At 41.9% G+C, this 12,067-nt stretch overlaps 3 protein-coding genes across 13 annotated transcripts in view; all 3 read right to left on the bottom strand.

Annotated features, from left to right (window-relative positions):
* Positions 1 to 12,067, bottom strand: part of LOC114642262 (zona pellucida sperm-binding protein 3-like) — a 392,210-nt gene that overhangs the window by 217,608 nt on the left and 162,535 nt on the right. The window lies entirely within an intron of this gene.
* The window catches only part of LOC114667074 (oocyte zinc finger protein XlCOF6-like), a 111,148-nt gene continuing 101,307 nt past the window's right edge, over positions 2,227 to 12,067 (bottom strand). For 2 of the 5 annotated variants that reach the window (XM_051925109.1, XM_051925105.1), the window contains exon 4: positions 2,227 to 3,892. In XM_051925109.1, coding sequence (XP_051781069.1) covers positions 3,876 to 3,892 — 17 coding nt within the window. In that variant the 3' untranslated portion in view covers positions 2,227 to 3,875. The remainder of the gene's footprint in view (positions 3,893 to 12,067) is intronic. The other 3 variants (XM_051925112.1, XM_051925115.1, XM_051925100.1) reach the window with 2 other exon arrangements.
* LOC114667058 (zinc finger protein 883-like) overlaps positions 3,891 to 12,067 on the bottom strand; it is a 39,840-nt gene continuing 31,663 nt past the window's right edge. For 2 of the 4 annotated variants that reach the window (XM_051925152.1, XM_028822182.2), the window contains one exon: positions 3,891 to 5,966. In XM_051925152.1, the coding sequence (XP_051781112.1) occupies positions 3,985 to 5,966 (1,982 nt within the window). In that variant the 3' untranslated portion in view covers positions 3,891 to 3,984. Of the gene's footprint in view, positions 5,970 to 12,067 lie in introns of all 4 variants that reach the window. The other 2 variants (XM_051925150.1, XM_028822173.2) reach the window with 1 other exon arrangement.

Here is a 12,067-nt window from a genome sequence, read left to right on the forward strand (position 1 = left end):
AGAACTTTAGAACTTTATTTGTCCCGAGGGGTAAATTTGGCATTTTACAGAAACTTTTTAAATAAATAAATACATTAAATCGGTAGATAACTAAGCAAATAAATAAAAATAAATGTCCACAGGCACTTTGGTGTGAACGTAGCGGAAGAAAACTTCTGACCTGGCTGTCCCATTCCCACCGAGGTGTTCATTATGCAGGTATGGGACGGCTGTAAATGTGCTGGAGCAGGTGGTCCACAAAGTCTGAGCGCTCATGAAAGACGACGACGAGTGTGGGAGGCCACCTGTAGACCTGTGGTAACAACTCAGAGGAGTTACAAGCTACAGCAGCCAAGAGTGGAGAAACTGTACAAACAATAACTGTTACCCAGCTTTATAGGAGAATGGTAAAGAGGAAAAACATACAGGAGACCTTGAATAGAGTTTGGCAAAACACACATGGGAGACTCTGAAGTCAGCTGGAAGAAAGTTTAGTAGTCTGATTAGACCAAAGTTGAGCTTTTTGGTCTTCAAACTGAATGCCATGTTTGAACAGTGAACCTCACAACAACACATCACCTCCACCGTGAAGCATAGCTGTGGCAGCATCACGTTATGGGGATGCTACCCTGCAGCAGACCCTGGAAGGCTTTTGAGGGTAAAATGATGGCAGCAAAATACAAGGAAAGCCTGGAGGAAAAAACGGACTCCCGTCAGCAAGAAGCCTGAACAGCCTTGGGAGAAGATTCATTTTCCAACAAGACAACACCGCCAAGCATAAAGCCAAATGACACTGTGAATGTCCTGGAGTGGCCGAGTCAGAGTCCAGATCTCAATCCAGTTGCGAATGTGTGGCTAGACTTGATGTTGGGCTGTTCACTCACAATCTCCATGACACCTGATGGAGCTCGGGCAGTTTAAGAAAGAACAAATGAGGGGTAATGGCAGAGTTCTGATGTTCAAACCTGAGAAAGAGAGAGAGAGCTGTGTGCACAGACCACGAAGGGCCATCTACTAAATCCTGACTTGAAGTACAATGCAGGTGAGTACTCGTGTTGTGCTTTATATTTCTAATTCACTTCAAACAGTGGCAGACATGTTCTCACTTTGACATTACCGAGTCTTCTTTCTGTTGATCAATGTCAAAAAAGCCAAATGAAATCCACTTTTTACAGATTAGACTCTTAATGTTTGAGACAATTTCTTCAGTATTAGCAAAAAAGCCCAGTTTGTAGGTTTTATTAGTTTAAAACAATTATCTCTTTAGTATCGTGACCACATTTCTACGAGAGATTAAACACAGAAATCCCAAAGGGTTCTAGCGCACCCCTTTAAAAGTTGTCACCTGCTTGTGTCATCTGCGAGAAAAGAACTGACAAGAGTGACAGCTGAGATTCTTACAAGTAATGAAATCCCTGGGGGCTGCCGTTTTCATAACCGGCTTCTAAAAGGTTAACTAAGTGTTCTGCAGAAGATGAGGTGCAGTAGGGTGGGCCAGTTTCATTTTGCATTCATAGACCGAAACCCCAAGCAAATACTCCGCATGTGAGCCCTGTGGGTGTCACAAACCACAATGGACATCAACCACATCCGCTCAGGTTTGCTCGACGCGTGGAACACAAAATAATTTGCTGGCACGGTGGTCAGTCAGACAGGACATGCAGGTGATGGGTGTAACAGCAAGGAGAAGGATGATAAGAAGAAGAAGGATAAGAAGGATGATAACAGGGATGATAAGAAGAACAAGAACAAGAAGAACAAGTAGTAGTCGTCAGTCGCACAGCCCCAGGATTTCCTGCCACATTCAAAAGACTCGATGACGTGTGAGCTTAACTGGAGACTACAAGAGTGTGGTGGGATGAGTGCTGATGTGTGTTTAAATGTGCTCTCCTGTGTTGTCCCCTCTGGTGTTGTGTCCCAACTCCTGTCAAATGACAGCCACCTCCATGCGTCGCTAAAATGGATAAATGCCAGCTGCTGGACAATGAATGGATGTATAAACAATTCAAGGCTTAAAATGACACAAAGTCACTTGTTCAACTCAGCCATCCATCAAGTCTATGCTGCTGTAAACCCTCAAAGGACCAATCAGTAAACGTTTTAAAGACACGGCTGCGAATTTCAAATCAAATTACAGAATTCAATTGAAAAGTTTAAAAGTTAAAACAATAACAACAGACAGCATTGACGGACCAGAAAAAGGGATCTTTAAGATCTTGAAGGAAGTTACAGATTCAAAAGAAGTCGACAATTTGCCTAAATAGAACCCGATTACTTTAAAAACTTTATTGAATGGTAGAAGATTAACTCATACAAAAGTAATAACAAAAAATGAAAAACAGTAGAATTAATAAATGAAAAAATATCAAAATTCCATAAGGAAAAGGAATGTAAGAATTTGAGGTAAACATTTCACAATCATAATGCTACTACTATGCTCTTTGAATTTACAGCTGTAATAATCAATATGACTTTTCATTTTTTTCATTCTGTGCTTAAAAATCAGCTCCATAATTCTGCTCATCTACATGTGTGTACATCCTGATGGAACTCAGTAGCCATTTCTTAATTATGTGGCATCTTCTGCTGTTCATCCTTGTGTTGGTTTTACTCGCACTTCTCTGAATGTATGTCTTGATTATCTGCTTGTTGTGTTCACAAGTTGATTATCTCTCGTCACATTTCATTACTTTGTATTGCAGTTCCTATCATTTTACCATCCCTCTGTCTGTGACACTGAACATTTGTGACTCCTCCTGTTTTTAATTCTTCATATTTATAATATTACAGACACTCCACGAGATCAGTAAACGTTACAATGGTAGCCATATCTCTGCAGCACAGGCAGGTTGTCTGGCCTTTTCAGGCTCATGCTTTCAGTCAAATGTCGGTGGCGAAACCGGCCTCCTTGTGCTTTAAACTACAGTACCCCAGAAATACTCCTTTTTAAGTATGTTTGGTGCTGAGAGAGCATGAAGAGAGCCCTCAGTCCGGTAATGATTGATCTCCACATGTAGTTTATCATTCTAAAAATCACCTTTCAACCTTGGGATGCAATGCCTTTTTATATTATTAATGACCTTTCTGGTACGGCTCTTAAGCATTATTTACCACACACAGGACAGCAACATTGTTTCTTTCTGATGCAGATACTTGTGCGTGTTCAAATATGGTGCCTTTGTAAGAGCTGTAAGAGCCATTTACCACACTGTGCATTGTCAAACAAAACAAAAATGGCATATTCTGAGAAGACACAAGGCTCTTGTCCCAGGTTCATTTCTCTGCATGGACATCAAATTGCATACTTATTTGTATCACAAGAGAGATGCTGTAGGGTGGGTTGGCAGATTTAATTGCCTTGGAGTCAATATCATGGACAACCACAATGTGTTGTGCCCACTTCAGGATATCAGCAAGATGACTCATCAATTTCCATCTGAGGAGAGTCTGGATGACTTCATCTAAGCACTCTGTCTTCTAGGAATGTAATTTGCAGTCCATCCTCAAAGGCTGCATTAAATCTTCATGTGGTACCCCACATGATGAGGGTGATGAAGCTGACACAGAATATCACTGGTCCACAGCTATCTTCTGGTCAGCTCAAATGGATGCACATAAAAAAATAAAAAATGAAGACCGCAGCCATCCTGAACAGTCACTTTCTCCCTCTTCTGCTCAAAACTATAGGCACCCTGACCACTAGGTTTACAGATTTCATCCTCAAGTCAAAAGGTTACTCAACTGTCCACTTGTAGTGACAACTGCACTGTTACTTCTTGAATATGTGAAGGCGTGCTGTGTGTGCCACGCTCACACCAGTGACATCACTACAGATTCATCGTGTTCATTGACTCTCCCAAAGGTGGACAGAAAAGACACTCAGAGGCCAGGGATGATCAACAGATTGCTTGACCTTCTTTCATCTTATGATCTTCTCCAGTGTGAATTCTAGCATGCTTCATAAGACTTCTCCGAGTACTGTATTGCTTGTCACATACTGAACAGCTAAAGGGTTTTTACGCCAGTGTGGAATTTAGTGTGTCTCACGAGACTGTTCTTTGTAGAGAATTGCCGGTCACATTCGGCACAGGAGAAGGGCTCTCGGTTGTGAAATCGAATGTGTCTTGCAAGACTGCTATTGGTAGAGAACTGCTTCTCACATTGTGAGCAGCAAAAAGGCTTTTCTCCAGTGTGAATTCTAGTGTGTCTGATGAGACTTCCCTTGGTAGAGAACTGCTTGCCACATTCGGTACAGCCATATGGCTTCTCTCCTGTGTGAACCGTCGAGTGTATTTTAAGATACTTTCTAGTGGCAAATCGCTTGCCACATTCAGAACAACAATATGGCTTCTCTCCAGTGTGAATTGTTTTATGTACCTTAAGATAGCTACTACTTGAGAATTGTTTGCCACATTCAGAACAGCCATATAGTTTCTGTCTGGGCTCCTCTCCAGTGTGTATTTTAAGATGCATTGTTGTGTGTATTTTAAGATGCTTACTAGTGGAAAATCGTTTGGCACAAACGGAACAGCAATATGGTTTCTCTCCAGTGTGAATTGCTTTATGTATCTCAAGATAGCTACTACTCGAGAATTGCTTGTCACATTCAAAACAGTGAAACAGTTTTTGTCCTAAATGAATTCTAGTGTGTCTAATGAGACTCCCCTTATAGTTGAATCGTTTGCCACATTCAGGACAGTAATATGGCTTCTCCCCAGTGTGAAGTCTTGTGTGAATCTCAAGTTGCCAACTGGCGATAAATTGTTTGTCACATTCAGGACAGTGATACAGCTTCTCTCCAGTGTGAAGCCTTGTGTGCTTCCGAAGCCAGGCACTGGTGGTGAATTGTTTGTCACATTCAGAACATTGATATGGCTTCTCTCCAGTATGAAGTCTTATATGCATCTGAAGGGAGCTGCTAGTTGTAAATCGTTTGCAACATTCAGAACAGTGATAAGGCTTCTCTCCAGTGTGAAGTCTTGTGTGCATCCGAAGAGAGCTGCTGGTAGTGAATCGTTTGCCACATTCAGAACAGTGATATGGCTTTTCTCCAGTGTGAAGTCGGATGTGCTTCCGAAGATAGGTACTGGTGGTGAATTGTTTGTCACATTCAGAACAGTAATATACCTTATCTCCTGAGTGAAGTCTTGAGTGCATCCGAAGAGAGCTGCTGGTGGTGAATCGTTTGTCACATTCAGAACACTGATACGGCTTCTCTCCAGTGTGAACTCTTGTATGAATCTTAAGATGGGCACGGGTGTAAAATCGTTTGTTACATTCAGAACACTGATAGGGCTTCTCTCCAGTGTGAATTCTTGTATGGATCTCAAGACTACTCTTGCACAAGAATTGTTTTCCACATTCAGAACAGCCATATGGTTTCTCTCCAGTGTGACGTCTTGTGTGAATTCGAAGATGGGAAATGGTGGCGAATCGTTTGTCACACTGAGAACAGTGATGCGGCTTTTCTCCACTGTGAAATATCCTGTGCATCTGAAGTGAGCTACGATTAGTGAATCGTTTATTACATTCAAAACAGCCATACGGCTTCTCGCCGGTGTGAAACCTTGTGTGAATCACAAGTTGCCATCGGCTGAAGAAGTGTTTGCCACATTCAGAGCAGCAAAATCGCTTCTCTCCAGTGTGAATTCTTGCATGTTTGTTAAGACTACTTTGGCTGGAGAATTTTTTGCCACATTTAAGACAATACAGCTTAGGCACTGCACAACTTTCCTTCTCTTTGTATTTAACTGTGCATAAAAAGCGCTTACTACTTCTCCTTTTCTGACTGACCAATGAAGCTAATGATACCGCATTATATACCGGTAGTTGAGCACCGATTGCGTCCGTCTTTGTTAACCTCACCACAGGCACAGAAGTTCCCTTCAAAGGATCTGCTGCTCCATTTCCCGATCCAGATGTTATTTTCCTCATAGCCTCAGAGGTCTGAGTGAACAAAGGTAAGGACAAACCACCGTCTTGTAAATCTGCTGAAATACAAAATAGGCATTTAAGTCATAATCACGCTTCAAAACCCAAACTGGGTGAAACTAATGCAAATAGGAAGGTCATACATTTTAAAGAGAATACAAGATTATTATTATATTGTTGTTATTATTTACTCACTACAATACATGTTACACTGATGACACAGTTCTTTTTTTTGCTACAGGGTACACACTGTCACTCTCTTCTGATGGCTCAAAATCCTTGTCTGTTATCAAAAATACACAAAATATGGAGGCTCTGTGACCTCCAGTTGCAGGTAAAGGACTGACTTGATGGCTATTTGGTGCCATCTGTTTATCAACCCCTATCTTATAACAGAACCCCTCATACTACGTTACTTGTATTACAAAGTAATTTATACTCAAATCACAGTGAGAAGCTGCTAGTTCAAAGAGGAAGGTCAGTGTCATCCCACAGCAATGATGATGGACTTCCTAAAAAAAAATATGAAGTCACTGCAATATGAACAGCATGCCACAATGCAGGACTATATGCAGCAAAGTTTAAAAGTGGAGGTTGGTGATTTTTAAACCAGAATGTACCTTGAAGATTCTGATGCCAAGTGGAAAAAGGTCTTATGGTCAGAGGAGAACAAAATCAAACTATTTGGCCTCAATCCAGCTCACCATCCACAACACACCATACCTACAGTAAAGCATGGAGGGGGCAGCATCCTGTTGTGGGCCTGGGGCTCTCGTTAGGGTAGAAGGAAAAATGGATGGGGCAAAATACCATCAAATTCTTGAGGAAAACCTGCTACCCTCTGCCAGAAAGATGAAGATGAGCAGAATGTTCACCTGTCAACATGACAACGACCCGAAGCACACAGCAACATTGACCACACAGTGGCTGAAGGAGATAAAAGTGAATGTCCTGGTGTGGCCGAGTCAGAGCCCAGACCTAAATCACAGTGAAAATCTGTGGAAAGATTTGAAGATAACAGACCACCAACACTCACCATCCAATGTGACCAAACTTGAACAGTTAAACTGTAAAGAAGAATGGGAGGCAAATATTGAGTGGGCTCAATCTAAATGTGCAAAGCTGATAGAGAAGAATCCCAACAGATTCAAGGCTGTCATTAAAGTAAAAGGTGGGTCAACAAAATGACAATGACATTAACATGGGGGGGGGGGGGGGGGTGATCCTTTTATAATCTCAGTAGGTCTTGTTTTTGATTTTTTATAATTTTTCTGAACTGTAGCTGTGATATCTTTTACTTGGATGTTAGAGGTTGCATTGAGTAAGTAAAGCTGGGAAGAAATATTATTTGTGTGTTTTCATTTAAGGCTGTAAAAAAATGGGAATATTTCGAAGGGGGGGATTCTTTTCCATACCCATTGTATAAACACAGGGAACTCCAGTTTCTGTATGACATCTTGCCTGAAGAAGGGGCCTGAGTTGCCTCGAAAGTGTGCATATTGTCATCTTTTTAGTTAGCCAATAAAAGGGGTCATTGTGCTTGACTTCTCACAACATCCATAATGGCTAACACGGTACAACACCCTAGTACTAAATGTGACTTGAAAGTTTGAGTCGTCAGGTATCCCACAATGCATCTGCAATGACCAAGCGGTTCCTAAATGTCAGTTTGACTCTGCCAGGTGCCTGTGCCTTATTTCTGTAAAGTTGGACGCATCTGTTTGGTTTCGGTTTAATCATTTACTTTCTCAGTATCTTGTTGATGGTGGCTACTTTGTTCTTCCTGAAACGGATGGGGTGCCTGATTATTTATGTATTAAGGCCATCTCGTGATGTTTGGAAACACCACTTCAAGGCGGGTTTCAAATGCACGTTGTGAGTATAGAAAATCACAGTAATGACGCACACATCAGTGGTAACGAAAGGACTCGTGCAAATTGAACACACGATACAAAAGACGTCTAAACCATAAAAACGGGAAAAAAAATTAAAAATTATAACTTCCTAAAGTGGACGCTGTAAATGTAGACATTTCAGTATAAACTTTAGGATGTGGACAAAGTCTATATTGAGTTAGAATTAAACCCTAAGTTATTGACTACACAGCCCCTCAAACAACGTGTAACAACAAAAAACACGACTCAGTACAAGCAAACGAAGCCCTCAAACACCACGAGAAGTGCAAGTTCACACAGTCCTGTTGTATGTTTGGTCGGCGCCGACTGGCTGAAACTATTTTATAAGTGACTTGTCATAAAACAGATGTGGAGTTTATGGCACTCAGAAATGAAAATGCACATTTAAGCACGCTGCACAGCAGCTCGTGTCATGGTGTTTCTAAAAGGTTCCTGCTGCACAACTGTGATGAGCATAAACCAAAGCAAATGGGTGACTTCAGGGCAAAACTGGAATTATTTTCTGAAGAAGATTCTGATACGGCGATATATTACTTAGCTATCTGATATTGGGGCGGAGTGGTGGCTCTTAGGCTAGGGCTGGCAATCGGAAGGTTGCCGGTTTGAATCCTATAAAACGCCAGAAGTGACTCCACTCTGTTGGGCCTCAAGCAAGACCCTTAACCTGCAATTGCTCATTTCTGGGGATGACGTTAATCTGCAAGCAGGTCCTGAAGCTTGCAGGGAAAACATGGGGGTTGGTGACAGGACTGGCACTCCAGCCACTGTAACAAACCTCCCACTGACCAGTGTGGTGCTGAGGTGTCACCCGTTGCAGGGCTGCACTCCGATCTCAATCCAGGTGGTTTGCTGTGTGGTGGGTGCAGCAACTCGCTGTAATTGGCACATGCTCCCCAACTTAACCCAACCATGAACAATATTAACGATGTGATATTTACAGTATATGTCATTTCTCTCTAAAGTGGTCCAGCGTGAGTGGATACATTAGGACTGTTATTGACTATAAAACGGTGAAGCACCAAAGTATTACTGGAATGATAAGCTATATTATATGGGCTGGAGACGGTGGCACTGACCAGAAAGCAGGAGACAGAACTGGAGGTGGCAGAGTTAAAGATGCTAAGATTTGCATTGGGTGTGACGAGGATGGACAGGATTAGAAATGAGGACATTAGAGGGTCAGCTCAAGTTGGACAGTTTGGAGACAAAGTCAGAGAGGCGAGATTGCGTTGGTTTGGACATGTGCAGAGGAGAGATGCTGCGTATATTGGGAGAAGGATGTTAAGGACAGCGCTGCCAGGGAAGAGGAAAAGAGGAAGGCCTAAGAGAAGGTTTATGGATGTGGTGAGAGAGGACATGCAGGTGATGGGGGTAACAGAACAAGATGAAGAGGACAGAAAGATATGGAAGAAGATGATCCACTGTGGCAAACGCTAACAGGAGCAGCTAAAAGAAGAAGAAGATAAAGCTGGTTATTGCAAATTACGCATCTTATACCCAGTTCTACATGGAAATGATTCTGCACCAGAGAAAGGGGTCTGTTTGCATGAACTTTCTGTCTCTGTTCATGAAAAGGTTATTTCTGGGTGGGACCTCATGTGGCGGAGGTGGGTACTTCCATACAGGTGTTTTATTGCCATAATACAATGTACATTTCCGAGGTAATCGTTTCACTAATACAAAAATGAATCAGAAAGACATTATACACGAAACATCTTCTGTATTGCCTTTGACAAGAGTGACGGTTGGCTTTAATGATAATCTGGGTAAACCATATTAATGCAGCTAAACAAAAACTGTTTACTGTCAAACGTTAGCCGGTCAAATAGGCCTTGGTCACATGTCTACAGTTTACTGTGCTAGATTTGTAGCCTCATAATGCGAGTTATAACACACTGGTGAGGCCTCATCTGGAGTACTGGGTGCAGTTTTGGTCTCCAGGCTACAAAAAGGACATAGCAGCACTAGAAAAGGTCCAGAGAAGAGCGACTAGGCTGATTCCAGGGCTACAGGGGATGAATTAGGAGGAAAGAATCAAAGAGCTGAGCCTTTACAGTTTAAGCAAAAGAAGATTAAGAGGTGACATGACTGAAGTGTTTAAAATTATAAAGTGAATTAGTCCAGTGGATCGAGACTGTGACTTTAAAATGAGATCATCAAGAACATGGGGACACAGTTGGAAACTTGTTAAGGATAAATTTCACACAGACGTTAGGAAGTTTTTCTTTACACAAAGAACAATAGACACTTGGAGTAAGCTACCAAGTAGTGTGGTAGACAGTAAGACTTTAGGGACTTTCAAAACTTGACTTGATGTTATGTTAGAAGAATGAAGTGGATGGGACTGGTGAGCTTTGTTGGTGCTGAATGGCCTGTTTCCATCTAGATTGTTCTAATGTAAAGCCTACTGGTAAAATATTCATATTCGACTTTTTGGAACATTAGAACAATCTAGATGGGAACAGGCCATTCAGCCCAACAAAGCTCGCCAGTCCAATCCACTTAGTTCTCCTAAAATAACATCAAGTGGAGTTTTGAAAGTCCCTAAAGTCTTAACTGTCCACCACACTACTTGGTGACTTATTCCGGATGTCTATGGTTCTCTGTGTGAAGACAAACCTCCTAATGTCTGCTCTATTGCCTCTGCTACTCTACACACATCACTGCAACTGTGTGGTGTGCATCTTTTTAAAAATGTGAATTTCTGAAGGATTTCTATGCAGTGATACATCTAATCAAATTATCATTTATGTCACTGCATTTCTTCTCTTCAGGTGAACACAGAAGTCCAACCCTTTCTACTTCCTGGCAAGTTCCCCATTTCCATTTTCTAGAGGCACCCAAGTGCACCCAATACTGCCTCCATCTCCAATGCATCTTTTGGACTGTAATTGCCAGAATGGTCATCACTACTGTGAAAGCAGGCACGGTACTACCAGAACACATCTCAGCACGTAACACAAAGTCTGCATGTGAAAAGAAAATGTCTCCTGGGATTGTTTTGTTCTTTTTAAACTGGGGAACTTTGTGTTTTATCCACTGGTCAAGCATATTTCTGTCATTTTGTGATTAAACTGACATATTAAATGTGTTAAAAACATGCTGTCAATGCACAAAAAGACATGTGTTTTGCATTTGCACAATGTGAATGAAGTCCAATAGTGTGGCTTAACCTTCTACAGGGTGATTCTAATGGCCGGGGCTCCGAGTTTTGACGTATTACTGTCTTAAAAATGAAGCAATCCAAACAAAATAAAGATCACAGTATTCCTGGATAAATGAGGCATGGCGCTCTTCTGTCCACGAGACATTGAACAGGAAATTGCTGTCATCACCCCCACCATGTTTGCGGATACCTTTGCCAATATGGAGCGCCATGTCGATCTGTGCTTGCAAGAGGGCGGCGACCATTCCCAACACCAAATGTGATTGGATCGTTTACACATCTATCAAGGTGTGCACTGTATTCATTTTGTTTCTATCGCTTCACTATTGCATGAGTAACACATCATAACTTGGGGGCCCCACCTATTAGAATCTCCCTGTACAATAAGATCAAAGGTTAATTGTTTTCAACTAAGCCACGGAACACACCGGATGATTTAGTCAAGTTGCTGAGGCTGGCTCAACAGGCTAATGAGTCACGGAGAGTAGCTAGTTACTCCATCACACAGGCTTTGTGTACGCCGACTTGGTTTTTTCTGGAGTTAAGCACAAAGTCACATATGTACTGTATATCCTGTCTGCCATGCGAGGCCACATTTACGTCGTTTAAGGACTTGGTAAGGGTGCCACGATTGTTAAGTAAAGTCAAAGAGCTCAAAGAGGCCCGTACTTTCGTTTTTGTATCACTAGTTTGCACATCTGGATTTGAATACCAGGTAAGTGGCACAACAGATGTCAAAATTTCACTACATCCGTACTCAATGCTAGACCTGGGCAATTTTTTTTCTCAGTTAAATCATGTATGGATTTAAATTAAGTTTACTCCATACAAATGGTTAAGATGTACAATAGCAGATGTCTTTAATGAAGGACAGTCACTCATCACCGCCATCTAAATGGCAAAATGGATTTTGATTTGTTTCCAAACTGGACTGTTCTAATGAACTGTCCCCAAACATAAGTAAAAGTACAGTGGCATGCGTGGGCCGAGGGGGTGATGGCCCCGGGCATCCAAATCTTGGTGGGGGGTGGGGGCATCCAATCCAAAGAGTGTTGCCCCGTTACGATTGTGAAAA

Source organism: Erpetoichthys calabaricus, chromosome 1 (genome assembly GCF_900747795.2).
Source record: "Erpetoichthys calabaricus chromosome 1, fErpCal1.3, whole genome shotgun sequence".
In the NCBI taxonomy this organism is placed as follows: Eukaryota; Metazoa; Chordata; class Cladistia; order Polypteriformes; family Polypteridae; genus Erpetoichthys; species Erpetoichthys calabaricus.